Raw genomic sequence first — 24,181 nt, 5'->3', positions numbered from 1 at the left:
AGCTCTTTTATTCGGCAGGAGCTCAAAGTAAAGCCGCTGCTCCTCCACATCGAGAGGACCCCGGACGCATTCCTAAGAATCCCGATCTTTATTTGTAAAATCGAAAACATTTTTTTTTTTTATCGGTCCTTGTCGGCCAGAAGTCTGACCCGTTTCCAGTGAGGCTTGCCCTTTGTCACCGATTCTGTTCATAACATTCATTACATTTAGTCAGGGCTTTGAGGGGATCCGGTTTGATGGCTGCGGGATTAGGTCTCTGCTTTTTGCTGGCTTCATCTGACAAGGATCTTCTGCTCTGACTGGATCGGTTCGCAGCCGAGTGTGAAGCGACTGAGATGAGAAGTCTAAATCCATGGTTCTCGCCCGGAAAAGGGTGGAATACCATCTCCGGGTTGGGTAGGAGACTTTGCCCCAAGTGGAGGAGTTCAAGTACCTCGGAGTCTTGTTCACGAGTGAGGGAAGAGTGGATCGTACGATCGACAGGCGGATCGGTGCGGCGTCTTCAGTAATGCGGACACTGTATCAATCTATTGTAGTGAAGAAAGAGCTGAGCCGGAAGGCAAAGCTCTCAATTTACCGGTCGATCTACGTTCCTAGCCTCATCTATGGTCATGAGCTTTGGGTTATGACCGAAAGGACAAGATCACAGGTACAAGAGGCTGAAATGAGTTTCCTCTGTCGGGTAGCAGGGCTCTTTCTTAGAGATAGGGTGAGAAGCTCTTTTATTCGGCAGGAGCTCAAAGTAAAGCCGCTGCTCCTCCACATCGAGAGGACCCCGGACGCATTCCTGAGAATCCCGATCTTTATTTGTAAAATTTTTTTTTAATCGGTCCTTGTCGGCCAGAAGTCTGACCCGTTTCCAGTGAGGCTTGCCCTTTGTCACCGATTCTGTTCATAATATTTATTACATTTAGTCGGGGCTTTGAGGGGATCCGGTTTGGTGGCTGCGGGATTAGGTCTCTGCTTTTTGCCGGCTTCATCTGACCAGGATCTTCTGCTCTGACTGGATCGGTTCGCAGCCGAGTGTGAAGCGACTGAGATGAGAAGTTTAAATCCATGGTTCTCGCCCGGAAAAGGGAGGAGTGCCATCTCCGGGTTGGGGAGGAGACTTTGCCCCAAGTGGAGGAGTTCAAGTACCTCGGAGTCTTGTTCACGAGTGAGGGAAGAGTGGATCGTGCGATCGACAGGCGGATCGGTGCGGCGTCTTCAGTAATGCGGACGCTGTATCGATCTATTGTGGTGAAGAAAGAGCTGAGCCGGAAGGCAAAGCTCTCAATTTATCGGTCGATCTACGTTCCTATCATCACCTATGGTCATGAGCTTTGGGTTAAGATCGTGGGTACAAGCGCCCGTAATGAGTTTCCTCTGTCGGGTGGTAGGGCTCTTTCTTAGAGATAGGGTAAAGCCGCTGCTCCTCCACATCGAGAGGACCCCGGACGCATTCCTGAGGAGGTGTTTACTAGGGGTGAATCCCGATCTTTATTTGTAAAATCGAAAAAATATATATATTTTTTTAATCTGTCCTTGTCGGCCATAAGTCTGACCCGTTTCCAGTGAGGCTTGCCCTTTGTCACCGATTCTGTTCATAACATTCATTACATTTAGTCAGGGCTTTGAGGGGATCCGGTTTGATGGCTGCGGGATTAGGTCTCTGCTTTTTGCCGGCTTCATCTGACCAGGATCTTCAGCTCTGACTGGATCGGTTCGCAGCCGAGTGTGAAGCGACTGAGAAGAGAAGTCAAAATCCATGGTTCTTTCCCGGAACAGGGTGGAATACCATCTCCGGGTTGAGGAGGAGACTTTGCCCCAAGTGGTGGAGTTCAAGTACCTCGGATTCTTGTTCACGAGTGAGGGAAGAGTGGATCGTGCGATCGACAGGCGTCTTCAGTAATATGGACACTGTATCGATCCGTTGTGGTGAAGAAGGAGCTGAGCCGGAAGGCGAAGCTCTCAATTTATCGGTCGATCTACGTTCCTATCTTCACCTATGGTCATGAGCTTTGGGTTATGACCGAAAGGACAAGATCGCGAGTACAAGCGTCCGAAATGAGTTTCCTCTGTCGGGTGGTAGGGCTCTTTCTTGGAGATAGGGTAAAGCCGCTGCTCCTCCACATCGAGAGGACCCCGGACGCATTCCTGAGGAGGTGTTTACTAGGGGTGAATCGCGATCCTTATTTGTAACGATTCTTAACCAATCAAAAGTCGAAAAAAATCTGTCCTGTTCAGTTACTCAGGAAAACCATATTGTTGATGTAGACGTCCATTTCACTTTAGAAAATAGAAGTGTGGGATACGTCTCCTGTCGCCTGATTGGGTGGAATTTTGTTAAACAAAACCAGTTTTCTTTTAAATAATATAGAAATGTATCACAGCTGTTTATCTATCTTATGGAGGAATGTCGTTAATCATAGAACTGGCATCCAATGTGATTAAAAAGTATTGATTTTGAATCAAGAATCAATTACGAATCAAATCGTGTAGTGTTTAGGCCACATCCTTCCGGTACGAGGCCACGTGGAGTATGGGCTTCTCTGCTTAGGCTGCTGCCCCCGCGACCCGACCTTGGATAAGCAGAAGAAGATGGATGGATAAGCTCCCCCATTAACAAATGTTTTCACTTTCTTATTCGTGTGAAATTGTTATTATATTTTTAAACCAAACTTGAATTTAATTTGATGCATGTTTTTTTTCAAAATAACAGACTATGTTTAATAAAAAAAAAATTGTGTACAAAATTTTACAAAAGTTTAACCTCATTAAAACCTAAGTTTGTAAACCTTCCTAACACAATTCTGACCAGGATTCGTACCCTGTGCCACTGCGTTTGTGCGCCACAGGAGCTAGTGGGACCAATTTGTCATTAAATTGCTACCAGTAATGCATTTTTTTGGACATTTTACATGCGCTTTTTCACACAAAACAGGGCCAAGGTGCGCCATCTGCACAGAGGGAAGAGTGGCCCTGGACAGGTAACATTGGCCATTTTAGTTTTCAGGTCTCATTTTTGAGGAGATTTGTATAATGCTCTACTCTGGGACACATATGTGCCCCCAGGCTGCACTTTAGACACCCCTGATCTAGACTAAATTAGTATGATTAATTACCCTTACCATTTCACAATAAAATCCCTTCGTGGACACTTTCTATTCATCATGTGTGCACTGTGAATATTGTCCTTAAAAAGGGAACCACTTTTTTTTTAAGGGGGAATTTTGCGTATGCGAGACAAGAACACACATCTCTCTCTTTTTTGTGCGTTCTAAATAGTGGAAAACTGCTAGCAAGAAGCGGATAACAAAAATTTCTAACTCCGTTTAAGATACATGCTATAAACAGTGTTCTGAAAATTACTTTAATTAATTATTAGAGATGTCCGATAATATCGACCTGCCTGCCGATATTATCGGCCGAAAAATGCTTTAAAATGTAATATCGGAAATTATCGGTATCGTGTTTTAAAAAAAAAATTAAATCAACATAAAAAACACAAGATACACTTACAATTAGTGCACTAACCCAAAAAAACCACACTCATTCACACAAAAGGGTTGTTTCTTTCTGTTATTAATATTCTGGTTCCTACATTATATATCAATATATATCAATACAGTCTGCAAGGGATACAGTCCATAAGCACACAAGGTCCACTAATAGTACTAACCTTTAACAGTTAATTTTACTCATTTTTATTAATTACTAGTTTCTATGTAACTAATTTTATATTGTTTTACTTTCTTTTTTATTCAAAATTTTTTTTTAAATTTATTTATCTTACTTTATTTTATTAATATTTTAAAAAAAGGACCTTATCTTCACCATACCTGGTAGTCCAAATTAGGCATAATAATGTGTTAATTCCACGACTGTATATATCAGTATCGGTTAATATCGGTATCGGTAATTAAAGAGTTGGACAATATCGGAATATCGGATATCGGCAAAAAGCCATTATCGGACATCCCTATTAATTATAGTTCCTCGTTACGTTACTAAAAAAGTAATTGAATTACTAACAAAATGACTCTTTAATAAATGTAATTAACTCTAGGGAAAGTATTGAATACTTTACTTAAAAATAGAACTTCCAATATTTTGCATATGCCGTTTAGACACCTTATGTTCTTGTTTGTGCTTTTAAAAGGCGGAGCCTGTTGCTTAGTGACGTGATCAAGGGTTTCCAAGGAGTTGCGTTTGTTAGCTTTAGCAGTTAGCATCGGGACTTTGATGCCAGCTCTTTTGAATCTTTTCGTCAGATTGTTACCTCTGGATAATAAAGACATTCAATGTGCTTTGATAGCTGTGATATCTTCTTGTCAACAAACGGCGTATTGTTTGGATGGCAAGTTTGTCACGTCAACCATTGATTTGTTGTTCATTATTCCCATTTGGTAGTTGTGTGCGTGTGTTGTTGTCTGCTGCCTCTTCTTATTTGATATCAAGTTCATTTTAGTGCGGTGCCGCTTGTTTCTTTCACTCGTAAAAATATATTTTCTGCATTGAACTTGCAAGACTTATGACGCTGTCTCGTTGTCAACATAAACCTCATCAAAAGTAGCGTTCCACGTTACATCAAGCTATTGCTGCCGGCGTTGTAAGGGACCTAAAAGTAACTAATTAGACTACTCGTTACTAGTAAAAGTAACGGTGTTGCTAACTATTTACATATTTTGGTCATTTTAAGCATTGCCAGAACTTATTGATTTCACAGAGCGCATAGCAACGAACGCTATATCGGTCAACAGCAATTGCTAATCATGGCAAACTTCGTGAGAGCCAAAAGTGACTACCGTACTTTCCGGGCTGCAGAACGCATCGGTTTTCGAAATTTTTGAAAAAATTAATATTTTTACATAAATTAGCCGCACCGGACCATAAGCCGCAGATATGTTCCGGCACCAAAAATCTTTTAAATGTTTATTTACATACCTTAATTGTTTCCAAACGGTGCCTGTCACACGGCAGTAAAACGGCTGATCAAACAAAACATCATCGTCATGGACCTACTAGCTGTGGGAGCTAACTCTCCAGACTCAATAACTCCGCGGTGACATTTTTTTTTGGTAAATTTACGAAACTTAAACATTACAAAAAGAATGTCATTATGAGTTAATCATACTAACACAGACATTTGTAAATGTGTTAGCATATACGCTAATACTGTCCGAATAATTGTATCTAAGTTATCACAAAACTTTGTGTTTCAATGAGTTCCCGGCGAGCAGACAAAAGCTGTCTTTAATCCTGCCAAGAAGAAGGCTTGTAAAACTCCACTGTGTAGGATGGGAAGCAACATGAAGGTGTTCTGTTTCTTTCATGTACTGTAATCAACAGAAAGATATTGTCTTGACCCGACATCTACAAAGCGAAGAGGAAGCAGGACCTGACTCCTCTACAGGGACCTCTTCTTTGAACTGTTTTATGACCTATTCTGTGAACTGTTTACGACCTTTTCTTTGAACTGTTCTGTAACCAAAGGCGATGGCTGTTTACGACCCACGTCCCTTAGAAACAGCTGTTGCCATGTAATCAGGGAAAGTCCAAATAAAAGAGGAGGCGGACAACTTTCGTCAGGGGCGTGGGATGACACTTTACAAGAGTACAGTGTCTACCCGTCTCTCCTCAATTGAGCCAAATTTAATTCTGTCTCTGTTTAATTCCTTGCTTCTTGTCTTGTTTAATAGACGTCATCAGTGTTTGAACCTGACAAATACTGACAACGCCAGCGTGATTACATTACCGTAGCACGTACAAATATGCATGAAGACCCTCCTACAGACATCACACATGGGACGGTTAAGTAAGTATGAATTGTTTTAATTATATTGTAAAACGTACAAACGTTACTTGGGGTGATGTATGAAGAATCCTTTCGAGCAGAAACGCTACGGCTCGAAGCAGGAAGTACATTTTCAACCCGCAGCACCTGCAGTGAGTGAAGTTGTCTAAAAGATGGCGCCGTGGCACAAACAACAACACACCTTTTCAGTGCCTCTGTCAATGTTCTATGAAAACTAAATCATTATGGCAAAGTTTTAATCGAGAAATTAGCGGCAGCGTTCAAAGAGTTGGAAAAAAGTCCGGGAAATACATTACATGTTGTAAATATTTATGTAATGGAGTAACAGGCACATTCATGACTACATGTAATATTTACGTATTTCGGTCATTTAAAGCATTGCCGGAACTACTTTCCTGGGCGCGGTGATTTCACCGAGCGCCCAGGAATAACAAATAACACTATTTCCGTCAGCAACAGCTGTTACTAATCCTGGCAGACTTCGTAAGAGCCATTTGGGACAAATAATGATCCAGAATTAGTGTTGTAACGATACCGATATTTTGGTACCAATACTAAAATTATTTTGATACTTTTCAGTACTTTTCTCAATAAAGGGGACCACAAAAAAATTTCATTATTGGCTTTATTTTAACTAAAAATCTTAGGGTACATTAAACATATGTTTCTTATTGCAGTTATGTCCTTAAATAAAATAGTGAACATACTAGAAAACTTGTCTTTTAGTAGTAAGTAAACAAACAAAGGCTTCTAATTAGTCTGCTGACATATGCAGTAAGATATTGTGTCATTTTCCATTCTATTATTTTGTCAACATTATTAAGGACAAGTGGTAGAAAATTAATGATTAATCCACTTGTTTATTTACTGTTAATATCTACTTACTTACAGCTTCTTCCCCAGGGCCATAACCATCCTGAACGGACTGCCCCATTGTCCCTCATAACTGCCTTCTCTTCGGTGCAATAACCCATTCCACCAACCACCCTGTTTTTGTTTTGTTTTTTCATGTATATATTCATTTCACACCATATTCATTGCACTTCTACATTTTTTAAATTTGTATATATTTGCACATTGTTTTTCTAGCATGCACACATCGCACTGTATGGAATGGCCTCAATCTCGTTACCTTGCGTAATGACAATAAAGCTGATTCTGATTCTGATTCTGATTCTGATTCTGTTCTACCTACACTTCTGTTAAAATGTAATAATCACTTATTCTTCTGTTGTTTGGATACTTTACATTAGTTTTGGATGATACCACAAATTTGGGTATCAATCCATACTTGCCAACCTTGAGACCTCCGATTTCGGGAGGTGGGGGGTGGGGGCGTGGTCGGGGGTGGGGCGGGGCGTGGTTGGGGGCGTGGTTAAAAGGGGAGGAGTATATTGACAGCTAGAATTCACCAAGTCAAGTATTTCATATATATATATATATATATATATATATATATATATATATATATATATATATATATATACATCTACATCCTGAAAATATGCAAACAAAACTGTGTTTAGATAATTGATACTTCAAACTTGCATAAATAAATATTAAGGAATATAACATAACTTGGCTTCTGAGAGTTTCAAAATGTAATGAATAAAATGCTAAAGTTGTTGATAAACAAGCAATTATTTTAATAATTAAATATGGTCATTTTAAATGAATTATTATGATAATTTAAAATTAATTATTTCAAATATGTTTATTTTAATGTATAATTCTATGGCTGGATGTAATAAGGAGTCACGAAAAAATACAAATAAAAATACAATTCATTTTGATGTTTTTAGCAAAATATAGTAAAAATGTATTTAGTTGTTTTTTTTAAAAATTAATAAATATATTTATTTTTAGGTAAAATAGACATAATAATACAATTTATCTCTAGTCTGGATGATTTAGTTCTTGTCATCCTGTTGTCCTCCCATCATGAAAAAAGGCTGTCCTCATTCAGGTCCGCATGGAGCTGGAGGGGGCGTGGCTTCCAGCTCCGGCTGAAAATCGGGAGATTTTCGGGAGAATATTTGTCCCGGGAGGTTTTCGGGAGAGGCGCTGAATTTCGGGAGTCTCCCGGAAAATTCGAGAGGGTTGGCAAGTATGGTATCAATCCGATACCAAGTCGTTACAGGATCATACATTGGTCATATTCAAAGTCCTCATTATAAACATAATATACATTTGTTAAAAACGAAAGAAGATGTTGTGATGCCAAAAAATATCGACGTAAACATAGTAGTATCAACTAGATACGTGCCTGTACTTGGTATCATTACAGTGGATGTCAGGTGTAGATCCACCAATGGCGTTTGTTTACATTTTGATGCCGGTGAGCTACGGCGTGTAGTGAAGCATGATTAGCTATTCCTCGTCCTGCAGGGATGATACTCGTAAGAAACATACTTTATTCGTCGCCATGGAGACAAGGATTAGTGATTTAGAAGTAGCTAAAACACTGCCGACGGCGGACGGACGTTAGCCGCAAGCTAGCTAGTCATGTCTTAAAGCATCTCTTCCTGAGGGCGTTTCAGTGTTATAGCTTCACCTTTATCGTCAGTTTTTAAGCCAAAATGCGTCCGTTCTCCCTTTTCTGTCTCCACACTGTGTCTGCTTGTAAGTACTCGGTGATTGTGCACTGCCGAACATGCTCCTCTGCTCGTAAAACCAACAATGTCATGACATGACGACGACGTGGGTGCGGGGGGTTTCAGAGGCGATATATTGTACCGAAAATGATTCATTAGTATCGCGGTGCTATACTAATCCCTGTATACCGTATAACCCTATCCAGAAAAGTATAGTTTAGTATAGTATAGCTTGGTTAATAGGCAGGTCATGGCATGTCAATGGAGCGTTGTTGGTGGTTTTTGGATGTTTTTATTTTTTATTTTTGGATAGCCGCCTCTTGCTAGCAGTTTGTCATGGTTTAGAATGCACAGAAAAGAGAAACACATGTGTTCTTGTTTCACATAAAGCTTTTGTGGATGACGGGCAAAATTCCGAAAAAAAAGTGCAGTTCCTCTTTAAAGTCTTATCAGTATGTTCATTCTTTCTTTGAGGTTCTCCTAATGAGACGAAATATTGTTCAAAATAAAATGTGTATATGTAATATATGTTTTTTTTTTTTTTTTTAGACGATAGTCTCATTGTCTCGTTCCATTCCTAACCGGTATGTTGTTTGTTACTTCGATACATTTGTTCCAATATGCACAGACTGGCATTGAAATGTAGTTTTGAAAGAAAACAAGAATAAATAATAAAATAAATACAAAATAAACTCTTGGCATGTCATACAAAACGAAGCACACGCAACATTTTCTCGTCCCCTCCTTATTAAAGCTGCTTTGGTTACAAGACGGCCGCGACGTCTGTCGAGATCTCGCGCATACCAAGGTGTCGTCGGGGACCCCTTCCCAGACGTCACATACTTTGCCCCCCCCAACCCCCAACCCCCGCGTCTGTGTATTCCTTTTGCCTCTACGGTAAATCAAAATGAATGGGTGTAGTTACACCGGAGTGTGTCTATCATCTGCTGAAGACCGTCTCCACTTCTGATACAAGGTCTACTGGGAGCTGTTTGTCATAAAGATGTCCGCGCTGTGAAAGACAGTGCTATTGTACTCAGGGCTGACAGTGTGGAGACCTTGGACGCTGAGCCCACTGCGTTGGCACCTGAAATTGGAATGAAAAGATTCAGACAGTCAATATATGTATTTTTGTACGTCTTTTTGAACATTTTTTTTGTATAAGGGCCTGATCTACCAAGATGCTGAAAACCAAGCATTAATTAAAGCTGCAAGCAGCGATGGACGGGACCGACATTGACGGCACATAAAATCCAAACCGAAACAGTAATTAAAACTCTTTGGTCAACTTTTAATCAGAAGGGTTCAATCTCTCTCCTGTGCTAGTTTGAAGCCGACACGACAAACGCGCTCAGAGGAGATAATGTTTGAAAAAAGGTGACCGGTTGTTACAAAACTTTTGTTTTGAAGGGGGAATTGCAAACTTCCTGTTGATTTTTGCTGGGGGTTGTCAATCTATGAAAGGTAGGTCTAAGTGAGACCTACATGTAGGTTTTTGTTTCATGTCTCTAAGACATTCCTACTGGGAGTTACAGGCAGTTTTGTCTGAGTTTTCTTCCTAGGAGCAGTTTTGTCTGTGTTTTCTCCCTAGGGGGCGCTAGTGCGCAATTTTGAGTTTTGCGGTTGGTTTTAGTTTTTTTTATTAGATCGCAATTTTTGCCAGTCCTGATGTGTGTGTCCAGTTTGGTGAGTTTTGAAGCATGGCGAAGTTGGTAGAGTGGCCGTGCCAGCAATCGGAGGGTTGCTGGTTACTGGGGTTCAATCCCCACCTTCTACCATCCTAGTCATGTCCGTTGTGTCCTTGGGCAAGACACTTCACCCTTGCTCCTGATGGGTGCTGGTTAGCGCCTTGCATGGCAGCTCCCGCCATCAGTGTGTGAATGTGTGTGTGAATGGGTGAATGTGGAAATACTGTCAAAGCGCTTTGAGTACCTTGAAGGTAGAAAAGCGCTATACAAGTATAACCCATTTATCATTTATTTATGTTAAGGGGGTCAAATTACAGCTCAAAGAGGCAAAAGTGACTGTTTTTACTAAAATGTTGTTTTGAAGGGGGAATTGCCAACTTCCTGTTGATTTTTGCTGAAGGATGTCAGTGTATGAAATCTAGGTCTAAGTCAGACCTACATAGAGGTTTTTGTTTCATGTCTTTACGACATTCTTACCGGAAGTTACAAGCAGTTTTGTCTGTGTTTTTTCCTAGGGAGCGCTAGAGCGCAATTTTGATTTTTGGGGTTTGGTTTTTTTATTAGATGGCAATTTTTGCCAGTCCTGATGTGTGTGTCAAATATGGTGAGTTTTGAAGCATGTTAAGGGGGTCAAATTACAGCTCAAAGAGGCAAAAGTGACTGTTTTTACTAAAATGTTGTTTTGAAGGGGGAATTGCCAACTTCCTGTTGATTTTTGTATGAAATTTGTATGAAATCTAGGTCTACGTCAGACCTACATAGAGGTTTTTGTTTCATGTCTTTACGACATTCCTACCGGAAGTTACATGCAGTTTTGTCTGTGTTTTGTCCTAGGGGGCGCTAGAGCGCAATTTTGATTTTTGGGGTTTGGTTTTTTTATTAGATGGCAATTTTCACCAGTCCTGATGTGTGTCCCCAGTTTGGTGAGTTTTGAAGCATGTTAAGGGGGTCAAGTTACAGCTCAAAGAGGCAAAAGTGACTGTTTTTACTAAAATGTTGTTTTGAAGGGGGAATTGCCAACTTCCTGTTGATTTTTGTATGAAATTTGTATGAAATCTAGGTCTAAGTCAGACTTAAATAGAGGTTTTTGTTTCATGTCTTTACGACATTCCTACCGGAAGTTACAAGCAGTTTTGTCTGTGTTTTTTCCTAGGGGGCGCTAGAGCGCAATTTAGATTTTTGGGGTTTGGTTTTTTTTATAAGATGGCAATTTTCGCCAGTCCTGATGTGTGTGTCCAGTTTGGTGAGTTTTGAAGCATGTTAAGGGGGTCAAATTACAGCTCAAAGAGGCAAAAGTGACTGTTTTTACTAAAATGTTGTTTTGAAGGGGGAATTGCCAACTTCCTGTTGATTTTTGTATGAAATTTGTATGAAATCTAGGTCTAAGTCAGACCTACATAGAGGTTTTTGTTTCATGTCTTTACGACATTCCTACCGGAAGTTACAAGCAGTTTTGTCTGTGTTTTTTCCTAGGGGGCGCTAGAGCGCAATTTTGATTTTTGGGGTTTGGTTTTTTTTTAAGATGGCAATTTTCGCCAGTCCTGATGTGTGTGTCAAATATGGTGAGTTTTGAAGCATTTTAAGGGGGTCAAATTAGAGCTCAAAGAGGCGGCGGAATAATAATAATAATAATAAAACGCACGGAATACAATAGGGTCCTCTGTCCCAAAGGGACATTGCGGTCCCTAATTATCACAGTGTTTTTCAACCTTTTTTTGAGCCAAGGCACATTTTTTGCGTTGAAAAATTTCCGGATGCACACCACCAGTAGAAATCATTAAAAAAACGAAACTCAGTTGACAGTAAAAAGTCGTTGTTGCAATTGTTGGATATGACTTTAAACCATAACCAAGCATGCATCAATAAAGCTCTTGTCTCAAAGTAGGTGTACTGTCACCACCTGTCACATCTACGGAGCCCCTAAAGGGACATGGGGGAATTTTTTTTTTAATATAATTTAAAAAATATTTTTTTTTTTTTTTAGACATGTATCTCGTGCGCACGAGAAACTTTTTATGAAGTTATTAAAAAAAAAAATTGTTACAAAATGTATTTTATTTTATTTTTTTAGACATGTATTCCGTGCACACGAGAAACTTTCTCGTCATACATGTCTAAAAAAAAAAAAAAGAAAAAAATTATACATTAAAAATTTTTTTTTTTTATAACTTTATCAAAAGTTTTTCGTGCTCAGATAGTTTCTCGTGCCCACGAGATACGTGTCTAAAAATTAATAAATAAAAAAAAAAAAATTATAACACATTTTTCTTCCCCCATGTCCTTTTAGGGGCTCCGTACACATCACACCCCAACTGATTTAGACTTTTTTTGCTGTTTTCCTGTGTGTAGTGTTTTAGTTCTGGTCTTGCGCTCCTATTTTGGTGGCTTTTTCTCTTTTTTTGGTATTTTCCTATAGCAGTTTCATGTCTTCCTTTGAGCGATATTTCCCGCATCTCCTTTGTTTTAGCAATCAAGAATATTTCAGTTGTTTTTATCCTTCTTTGTGGGGACATTGTTGATTGTCATGTCACGTTCGGATGTACATTGTGGACGCCGTCTTTGCTCCGCAGTAAGTCTTTGCTGTCGTCCAGCATTCTGTTTTTGTTTACTTTGTAGCCAGTTCAGTTTTAGTTTCGTTCTGCATAGCCTTCCCTAAGCTTCAATTATTTTTCTTAGGGGCACTCACCTTTTGTTTATTTTTGGTTTAAGCATTAGATACTTTTTTACCTGCACCCTGCCTCCCGCTGTTTCCGACATCTACAAAGCAATTAGCTACCGGCTGCCACCTACTGATATGGAAGAGTATTGCATGGTTACTCTGCCGAACTCTAGACAGCACCGACACTCAACAACAACACATCATTTGCAGACTATAATTACTGGTTTGCAAAAAATATTTTTAACCCAAATATGCGAAATGAGATAATCTCCCACGGCACACCAGACTGTATCTCACCGCACACTAGTGGTTGAAAAACACTGAATTAGCATATGCAAACTATGAAAATTGAGTGTATAATTAGTAGCGATCTAACCAGACGGGTGGAAAATTTCTGCATAACGCCTTCTTTAAATGAGGTTTCTGCGTGTACGACCGGCTGTCACCATGGAAACACTCATTTACTGCACATCAAGCATCATGCTCCATCCAACCTGTGCTGTTTTGCAATGTTGTGTAACTTGCAGCACACAACTATAATCTGTACCGCCTTTTCTGAGCTATATACATACTGTACGTACTAGGGTTGTTCCGATACCAATATTTTGGTACCGGTAGCGGTACTAGTAAGAACTTTACTCTACTTTATATTAGAAATGGCAACAGCGGAAAATGAATGCCACATAAGAAGGTAGAGGAAAACGAAGAAGCTTATCGACTACGGGGTTGACACGGACTACAAAGGCGGATTTTCAGGACTTATGCAGATCCCAAATACACATTCAAGATTCAAGATGATTTATCAATCAATCAATCAATCAATCAATGTTTATTTATATAGCCCTAAATCACAAGTGTCTCAAAGGGCTGCACAAGCCACAACGACATCCTCGGTACAGAGCCCACATAAGGGCAAGGAAAAACTCACCCCAGTGGGACGTCGATGTGAATGACTATGAGAAACCTTGGAGAGGACCGCATATGTGGGTAACCCCCCCCCTCTAGGGAGACCGAATGCAATGGATGTCGAGTGGTCAATTCTTAACATGCTCAAGACACATAAGAACTGAAAAGTATATTTTCCGCACAGTCCCACTAAGAGCAGAGACATACGTTACAGGGAGACAAGACGAGACCGCCGACGGCGCAGCCATTTTTACAGCGCTCCTTACATCAGCAGGTACCAGAAGGTAAGAAAAGTTGATTTTGCGAAACAAAACGTCAAGTAATATGTCTGCTAATTTGTGCCATTTTTGCGGTCCTTATACACACACCATAGTAATACTCGTATGTTTAATGCGCCGACAATCCATCAAGCGGTGCGGCTTCATAGCTTACCAAAGTCGCACTAAAAACATTTTGACATATTTTTGAGCGCCGTGTGTAATGTTCTGTATTCTCAATGGAACATTTAGTGTTTTGGTGTCTACATGTATCTCTTATGTATGACTGCCATCTACTGGTCACACTTATCATTACACCATGTACCAAATAAAATTGCTTCGAGGTCGGTAAGCGCAACCAGAATTATGCCGTACATTAGGCGCACCGGGCTATAAGGCGCACTGTCGATTTTTGAGAAAATTAAAGGATTTTAAGTGCGCCTTAAAGTCAGAAAAATACGGTATTTCTTTTTTTCCAAAGGGAACAATTGTTTGGAAATATGAACTGCAGTCGACACGTTTATGGTTGACCTCAGAGTTTCTATCGTATTTGCTAATATAACAAAGTGGTGTTCCAATTATACTATGGTCTTTTGCAGCTTTTTAAATTTTTTCCGCTCTCTCTGCTCCTTCGATGATGACGACGATGATGACGATCTGTAATCTGCTGTGTTCAGGCAGCAGCAGGAGAGCGGATTACGCAGCTCAGCACCGAGGACACTAACCATCTCTCCACTGACCTGGTATCCTCGGGATGGTGATCTGCCGACTACTGCTGCCTTCCCCTCCCTCGCCAAAGGGTTTTATCTGGATGATGTAATCCTCATCGGTGGGCAGCGTGAGCTCCACGGAGGTGGTGTTTGTCTCCATGACATTAGGGCGACTGTGTTGGTTCTTCTTGTAGAGCACCTAAACACAGTCCAATTAGGTCAGTCAAAAAAGTCGCGATCAAAAGTTTAGATACACTTGTAAAGAACATAATGTCATGGCTGTCTTGAGTTTCCAATCATTTCTACAACTTTTTTTGTGATAGAGTGATTGGAGCACATACTTGTTGGTCACGAAAAAACATTCATGAAGTTTGGTTCTTTTTTTTAATTTATTATGAGTCTACTGAAATCTGCTGGGTCAAAAGTATACATACAGCAATGTTAATATTTGCTTACATGTCCCTTGGCAAGTTTCACTGCAATAAGGCACTTTTGGTAGCCATCCACAAGCTTCTAGTTGAATATTTGACCACTCCTCTTAACAAAATTGGTGTGGTTCAGCTAAATGTGTTGGTTTTCTGACATGGACTTGTTTCTTCAGCATTGTCCACACGTTTACGTCAGGACTTTGGGAAGGCCATTCTAAAACCTTCATTCTAGCCCAGGGGTCGGCAACCCAAAAATACAAAAACAAATCTGTCTGGAGCCGCAAAAAAATTAAAAGCCATATTACATACAGATAGTGTGTCATGAGATATAAATTGAATTAAGAGGACTTAAAGGAAACTAAAAGAGCTCAAATAAAGCTACAAACGAGGCATTATGATGCAATATGTACATATAGCTAGCCTAAATAGCATGTTAGCATCGATTAGCTTGCAGTCATGCAGTGACCAAATATGTCTGATTAGCACTCCACACAAGTCAATAACATCAACAAAACTCACCTTTGTGCATTCATGCACAACGTTAAAAGTTTGGTGGATAAAATGAGACAGAAAAAGAAGTGGCATAAAACATATCCTAGAAAGTCGGAGAAAGTTATACATGTAAACAAACTACGGTGAGTTCAAGGACCGCCAAAATGAGTAGGACACAACGGCGCTCGTCAAATACTCGAATCAGTGAAGCATGTTTAACATAAACAGTGGGATTTATAACAATTAGGGAGGTTTGTGTCATGTTTGGCTTCCTACAGAAACCATATTAAAACGAAAAATAAATTCTTTCCCCTCATCTTTTTCCATTTTTCATACATCTTTGGAAAAGCTCCAGGGAGCCACTAGGGCGGCGTTAAAGAGCCGCATGCGGCTCTAGAGCCGCGGATTGCCGACCCCTGTTCTAGCCTGATTTAGCCATTCCTTTACCACTTTTGACGTGTGTTTGGGGTCATTGTCCTGTTGGAACACCCAACTGCGCCCAAGACCCAACCTCAGGGCTGATGATTTTAGGTTGTCCTGAAGAATTTGGAGGTAATCCTTCTTTTTCATTGTCCCATTTACTCTCTGTAAAGCACCAGTTCCATTGGCAGCAAAACAGGCCCAGAGCATAATACTACCACCACCATGCTTGACGGTAGTCATGGTGTTCCTGTTCCTCCAAACATATTGCTGGGTATTGTGGCCAAACATCTCAATTTTTGTTTCATCTGACCACAGAACTTTCCTCCAGAAGGTCTTATCTTTGTCCATGTGATGTCAGATGGCTAAAATCATCAGGGTTGGGTCTTGGGCGCAGTTGGGTGTTCCAACAGGACAATGATAAATAAATAAATGATAAATGGGTTATACTTGTATAGCGCTTTTCTACCTTCAAGGTACGCAAAGCGCTTTGACAGTATTTCCACATTCACCCATTCACACACACATTCACACACTGATGGCGGGAGCTGCCATGCAAGGCGCTAACCAGCAGCCATCAGGAGCAAGGGGTGAAGTGTCTTGCCCAAGGACACAATGGACGTGATTAGGATGGTAGAAGGTGGGGATTGAACCCCAGTAACCAGCAACACTCCGATTGCTGGCACGGCCACTCTACCAACTTCGCCACGCCGTCCCCAATGACCCCAAACACACATCAAAAGTGGTAAAGGAATGGCTAAATCAGGCGAGAATTAAGGTTTTAGAATGGTATTCCCAAAGTCCTGACTTAAACGTGTGGACAATGCTGAAGAAACAAGTCCATGTCAGGAAACCAACAAATTTAGCTGAACTGCACCAATTTTGTCAAGAGGAGTGGTCAAAAACTCAACCAGAAGCTTGTGGATGGCTACCAAAAGCGCCTTATTGCAGTGAAACTGCCTTATTGCAGTGAAACCGGCGCAAGTGAGAAAGAGCGAGCAGCTGCTGTTGATATAACAAAGTTGCTTTTGGTCTGGTTTGTACTGCAGAAAATGACCACTTTTGCTAGATATCTTTTTTTTTTACTAATGTTTTGGTGATGTGTTTATGGCCGACAATAAAGAGTTTTGCTCAGTAAAGTTCCATCCATCCATCCCATCCATCCATTTTCTACCGCTTATTCCCTTTTGGGGTCGCGGGGGGCGCTGGAGCCTATCTCAGCTACAATTGGGCGGAAGGCGGATTACACCCTGGACAAGTCTCCACCTCATCGCAGGGCCAACACAGATAGACAGACAATATTCACACTCACATCCACACACTAGGGCCAATTTAGTGTTGCCAATCAACTTATCCCCAGGTGCATGTCTTTGGAGGTGGGATGGAAGCCGGAGTACCCGGAGGGAACCCACGCAGTCACGGGGAGAACATGCAAACTCCACACAGAAAGATCCCGAGCCCGGGATTGAACCCAAGACTACTCAGGACCTTCATATTGTGAGGCAGATGCACTAACCCCTCTGCCACCATGCTGCCCGCTCAGTAAAGTTATCGATTGAATTCATGTCCTCAAAGCGTCTCGACAGACGTTACAATATTTGAACAATGATGACGAAAACTGTTTTCTCCGTCGTGTCCATGTGTCGAAAATTGTTATGTGCTTATTTTTTTTATTTGATTTTGTGCGTAGCATAAATTTGCCGTGCGCAGAGGACACTTGAGCAGTGCGCAATTGCACAGGCGCGCACCTTAGAGGGAACGTTGCCAACAAATACTGGTACTCCTCAGGGCTGTGTACTCTCCCCCTGGCTCTTCTCCCTGTACACAAACTGCTGCACCTCCAGTCACCAGTCCGTAAAACTGCTCAACTTTGCGGATGACACTACCCTCATCGGGCTCATCTCGGATGGCGATGAGTCCGCCTACAGGAGAGAGGTGGACCGGCTGGCGTCCTGGTGCAGCCACAACAACCTGGAGCTGAACTCCCAGAAAAGAGCGGAGATGATCATGGACTTCAGGAAAGTCACAGCCCCACCATCCCCCCCTCACCCTGATTGACTCTCCCAGCCCCGTCTCCATTGTGGACTCCTTCCGTTTTTTTGGGCACCACCATCACCCAAGACCTCAAGTGGGAGTCAACCATCAGCTCCCTCATCAAGAAGGCCCAGCAGAGGATGTACAGCTGAGGAAACTTAAGGTGCCGACCGAGATGCTGGTGCAGTTTTACTCAGCCATCATCGAGTCCATCCTGACCTCCTCCATCACCGTGTGGTTCCCCGGCGCCACAGTCCAGGATAAGCATTGCCTGCAGCGCATGGTACGTGCTGCTGAGAAGGTGATTGGCTGCAAGCTCCCATTCCTCCAGGACTTGTTCTTCTACAGGACCAGGAGGCGTGTGGGTCGGATCACAGCTGACTCTTCTCACCCTGGACACACACTATTCTCCCCTCTCCCCTCAGGCAGGAGACTACGGTCCATCCAGACTCACACCTCCCGCCACCTGAACAGTTTTTCCCCCTCGGCCATCAGGCACCTGAACAATATAAATCCTAACAGTAGCTTCCTAGAATTCCTTCTAAGTCTATAACATACTTGCCAACCTTGAGACCTCCGATTTCGGGAGGTGGGGGGCGTGGTTGGGGGCGTGGTTAATATATATATATATATATATATATATATATATATATATATATATATATATATATATATACTGTATATATATATATATATATATATATATATATATATATATATATATATATATATATATATATATATATATATATATATATATATATGTATATAAGAAATACTTGACGAAATACTAAGTCAAGTATTTCATATATATATATATATATATATATATATATATATATATATATATATATATATATATATATACATATATATATACATATACATGTATATATATATATATATGTATACATATATATATGTATATACATATACATATATATATACATATATATGTATATATATATATATATATACATATATATAAGTATATACATATATATATATATATATATATATACATATATATATGTATACATATATATATGTATATACATATATATATATAAGAAATACTTGACTTTCAGTGAATTCTAGCTATAAATATATATTTATTTTATTATTATTATTATATTATATATATATGTATATATATATATATATATACATATATATATATGTATATATATATATATACATATATATATATATATATATATATATAAGTATATACATATATATATATATATATATACATATATATATGTATATATATATATATACATATATATATATACATATATATATATAAGTATATACATATATATATACATATATATATGTATATATATATATATATATATACATATATATGTATATACATATATATATATAAGAAATACTTGACTTTCAGTGAATTCTAGCTATAAATATATATTTATTTTATTATATTTATATATATATATATATATATATATACATATATATATATGTATATATATATATACATATATATATATATATACATATATATATATATATATAAGAAATACTTGACTTTCAGTGAATTCTAGCTATAAATATATATTTATTTTATATATATATATATATATATATATATATATATATATATATATATATATATATATATATATATATATATATATATATATATATAAAAGAAATACTTGAATTTCAGTGTTCATTTATTTACACATATGCACACACATAACACTCATCTACTCATTGTTGAGTTAAGGGTTTAATTGTCCATCCTTGTTCTATTAGATGGCAGTATTGTCCTGTTTAAGAGTGTCACAACATTGCTGTTTACGGCAGACGAACTGCTTTACGGTAGACAAAAACATGACTGCTGTTGTTGTGTGTTGTTTCTGCGCTGGGAGGACGTTAATGAAACTGCCTAACAATAAACCCACATAAGAAACCAAGAACTCGCCCTCCATCATTCTACAGTTATGACGTGATTGGGCAGGCACGCTGTTTATATTGTGGGTTAGCGGACTCAGGTCCGCATGGACCTGAGTCCGCCTGAATTACGGGAGATTTTCGGGAGAAAATTTGTCCCGGGAGGTTTTCGGAAGAGGCGCTGAATTTCGGGAGTCTCCCGGAAAAACTGTGAGGGTTGGCAAGTATGTTCTATAACAAGATCTGATAGCTCAGTTAAAGCTCTTGTTATTACCAAATCTGTGTTATATGTGTTTTATGTTGCATGATTGCACCAAGAAAAATTCCTAGTTAAAACGATTCTGATTCTGATTCTGAAGTATGTGCTCCAATCACTCTATCACAAAAAAAAATAAGAGTTGCAGAAATGATTGGAAACTCAAGACAGCCATGACGTTATGTTCTTTACAAGTATATGTCAACTTTTCGACTGTATGAATGGGGAAAAAATGGACATGGTGTTTACTTTGTAACCGGTGACCTCGGACTCATTCTCCAGGGCTTTAACCTGCTCCCAGTTCAATATGATCTTGGAGTTGGACGTGTTCCACATGACTTTACCAGGAGGCCGGCTTGGCGCTGAGGAAAAAAAAAAATGACGACATAAACACGTAGAAAAGTCGAGGACGAGCATAATTAGATGTGCTACGTACGAGGCTTTTTGGTGGTGATGCTGACGGTGCCGCTGGGAGGTCCGACACCCGCGGTGTTGTACGCCCTCACCGAGACGTAATACGAAGTGCTGCCTTTCACGCCGTGAATAACAGTCGACGTCTGATTCCCCACAGTTCTTTGCACATTGGCCGCGTCTTCCTTTTCGCCTCTGCCCCAGTATCTCAGCTGAGGAAACACAACAACACCACAAAAGACAGTTTAAAAGGAATTCCGCCTGTTCCCGTCAATCAGGTGTGAACTGGGCTCGACAAAAAGACGCGGCGTGTTACCTTTGCGCGCCTTTTGTTCGGCTCGGTCGCATTGTGCGGCAATACCACTTTTTAGGTGGGAGGTAAACAGTGTCACTTCGCAAACAAAAGTGAAACAAATGGAGGGAATATTCAATGCCTCCCTGCCTGCAAATACTAATAACGGGTTTTCTTTGTCACCGCGGTTGTCAGCGCAGAAACGGCAGACATGCTCGGCAGCCCAAATATAATTTGACTTCCCTCGCAAGAATGATTTTCACACACTCTTCTCCTCTGTTGACTTTGAGTGGTCAACAATTTATATATCTGCCTCTTCATGCATTCAATGGATGAAAAATAGCTTCTTTGTTCTCATCTGGGATTTCAAAAAGAGCAGAATCTAAAGGGGAACTGCACTTTTTTTTTTTACATACACTTGTAAAGTACATAATCTCATGGCTGGCTTGACTTTCCAATACTTTCTACAACTCTTATTTATTTGTGATAGAGAGATTGGAGCACATACTTGTTGGTCACAAAAAAACATTCATGAAGTTTGGTTCTTTTTTTTAATTATTATTATTATTATATAATTAATTTTTAATTTAATTATGAGTCTACTGAAATCTGCTGGGTCAAAAGTATACATACAGCAATGTTAATATTTGCTTACATGTCCCTTGGCAAGTTTCACTGCAATAAGGCACTTTTGGTAGCCATCCACAAGCTTCTGCTTGAATTTTTGACCACTCCTCTTGACAAAATTGGTGCAGTTCAGCTAAATTTGTTGGGTTGTTTCTTCAGTATTGCCCACACGTTTAAGTCAGGACTTTGGGAAAAACCTTAATGACATCACATGGACAAAGATAAGACCTTCTGGAGGAAAGTTCTGTGATCAGATTAAACAAAAATGGAGCTGTTTGGCCACAATACCCAGCAATATGTTTGGAGGAGAAAAGGTGAGGCCTTTAAGCCCAGGAACACCATTCCTACCGTCAAGCATGGTGGTGGTAGCAGAGGTGGGTAGAGTAGCCAGAAATTGTACTCAAGTAAGAGTACTGTTACTTTAGAGATTTATTACTCAAGTAAAAGTAAGGAGTAGTCACCCAAATATTTACTTGAGTAAAAGTAAAAAGTATGTTGTGAAAAAACTACTCAAGTACTGAGTAACTGATGAGTAACATACACACTCATATCATATATATATATATATATATATATATATATATATATATATATATATATATATATATATATATACATTAATATATACAGTATATAATTTATATGTATTTATTTTTCTGTTTTTGTTTACATGTTAAAGGTGTTTTAATGAATATACATGCATGTTTAACATATAGATTCCTTTCTTTCATGAAGACAAGAATATAAGTTGGTGTATTACCTGATTCTGATGACTTGCGTTGATTGTAATCAGACAGTAGTGATGACAAACGTCCACGTTTTCAAATGGAGGAGAAGAAAAGTTCCTCCTTTCTGTCTAATACCACATGAAAGTGGTGGGTTTTTGGCATCTTATTTGTCCAGCTTCCATATTCGTTTTTATACACTTTACAAGAAATATATTGGCGTCAAACTCCGTAGCTTGCTAGCTTGTTTGCGCTGGCTTTCGGAGACTCTTATTTTGAAAGCGCAGGCGCGATGGAGCGGCACTTTTATTGTGAAGACAGGAACGTCCTCATGTGCGGTCAGTCTTTAGGCTTTTGACGGGATGTACGGTTGAAATAAAAAAGTATCTTTTTTCCTTCACACTTTTGATTGATTGATTGGAACTTTTATTATTAGATTGCACAGTACAGTACATATTCCGTACAATTGACCACTAAATGGTAACACCCCAATAAGTTTTTCAACTTGTTTAAGTCAGGTCATGTGACCACCTGGCTCTGTTTGATTGGTCCAACGTCACCAGTGACTGCATCTGATTGGTGGAACGAAGTGAAACGTCACCAGTAAGGCAGGCACTTTGAAGGTCTGTCTGACAGACCAAAACAAACAAAGCGTGCATTAACAGATCGATAAAAATTAGTAGCGAGTAGCGAGCTGAATGTAGATAAAAGTAGCGGAGTAAAAGTAGCGTTCCTTCTCTATAAATATACTTAAGTAAAAGTAAAAGTATGTTGCATTAAAACTACTCTTAGAAGTACAATTTATCCCAAAAGTTACTCAAGTAGATGTAACGGAGTAAATGTAGCGCGTTACTACCCACCTCTGGGTGGTAGTATTATGCTCTGTGGCCTGTTTTGCTGCCAATGGAACTGGTGCTTTGCAGAGAGTAAATGGGACAATGAAAAAGGAGGATTACCTCCAAATACTTCAGGACAAGCTAAAATCATCAGCCCGGAGGTTGGGTCTTGGGCGTAGTTGGGTGTTCCAACAGGACAATGACTCCAAACAAACGTCAAAAGTGGTAAAGGAATGGCTAAATCAGGCTACAATGAAGGTTTTAGAATGGCCTTCCCAAAGTCCTGGACAATGCTGAAGAAACAAGTCCATGTCCAGAAAACCAACACATTTAGCTGAACTGCACCAATTTTGTCAAGAGGAGTGGTCAAAAACTCAACCAGGAGCTTGTGGATGGCTACCAAAAGCGCCTTATTGCAGTGAAACTTGCCAAGGGACATGTAAGCAAATATTAACATTGCTGTATGTATACTTTTGACCCAGCAGATTTGCTCACATTTTCAGTAGATCCCATAATAAATTCATAAAAGAACCAAACTTCATGAATGTGACCAACAAGTATGTGCTCCAATAACTCTATCACGAAAAAAATTAGAGTTATAGAAATGGTTGGAAACTCAAGACAGCCATGACATTATGTTCTATGTAAACTTTTGACCGCGACTGTATGTCTTTTTTTTAATGCAGTCTAACTGGTAAATAAACGTAAATAAAAGTCAGCCTACAATGGAGCCAATGGGAGCCATAGTGTCGTTTATTGCAGGGGATGTCAAACTCATTCTCTATTTCCACGTGGTAGGATTATGGCATAATAACTTAAAAAGAAAGACAACTTCAGATTGTTTTACTTTGGCCAAAAATAGAACAAGCACATTCTGAAAATGTACATATTGCTTGGATTTTAGGCCCTGTCTACACTAAGCCGGATAACTCCTTAAACAAATAAGTATTTTGCCTAAGCCACACTAACCCATCGTTTAAGGTTCCCCTCCGTGGATAATTTTTACACGGGTAAGTGCGCCGTGCATTTCTTGAATCTCCGGCTCTTAGCTCTGTGTGGACTCATCGATCGTTTACAAACTGAGTTCGGAGAGGAAGTGACGCCAGAAAGACCATGTCCCGGT

At 39.6% G+C, this 24,181-nt stretch overlaps 1 protein-coding gene across 1 annotated transcript in view; it reads right to left on the bottom strand.

The window, feature by feature from the left end:
* Positions 1–7,735: 7,735 nt before the first annotated feature.
* Positions 7,736–24,181, bottom strand: part of LOC133571017 (contactin-4-like) — a 443,628-nt gene continuing 427,182 nt past the window's right edge. Inside the window, exons 20-23 of the mRNA XM_061923981.2 lie at positions 20,604–20,790; positions 20,417–20,529; positions 14,642–14,810; positions 7,736–9,478 (exon numbers count right to left, since the gene is read on the bottom strand). Of these exons, the coding sequence (XP_061779965.1) occupies positions 9,387–9,478; positions 14,642–14,810; positions 20,417–20,529; positions 20,604–20,790 (561 nt within the window). The 3' untranslated portion in view covers positions 7,736–9,386. The remainder of the gene's footprint in view (positions 9,479–14,641; positions 14,811–20,416; positions 20,530–20,603; positions 20,791–24,181) is intronic.

The sequence above is a fragment of the Nerophis lumbriciformis genome, linkage group LG28, assembly GCF_033978685.3.
Source record: "Nerophis lumbriciformis linkage group LG28, RoL_Nlum_v2.1, whole genome shotgun sequence".
Classification (NCBI taxonomy): Eukaryota; Metazoa; Chordata; class Actinopteri; order Syngnathiformes; family Syngnathidae; genus Nerophis; species Nerophis lumbriciformis.
This window is presented reverse-complemented; position numbering and strand designations above follow the sequence as displayed.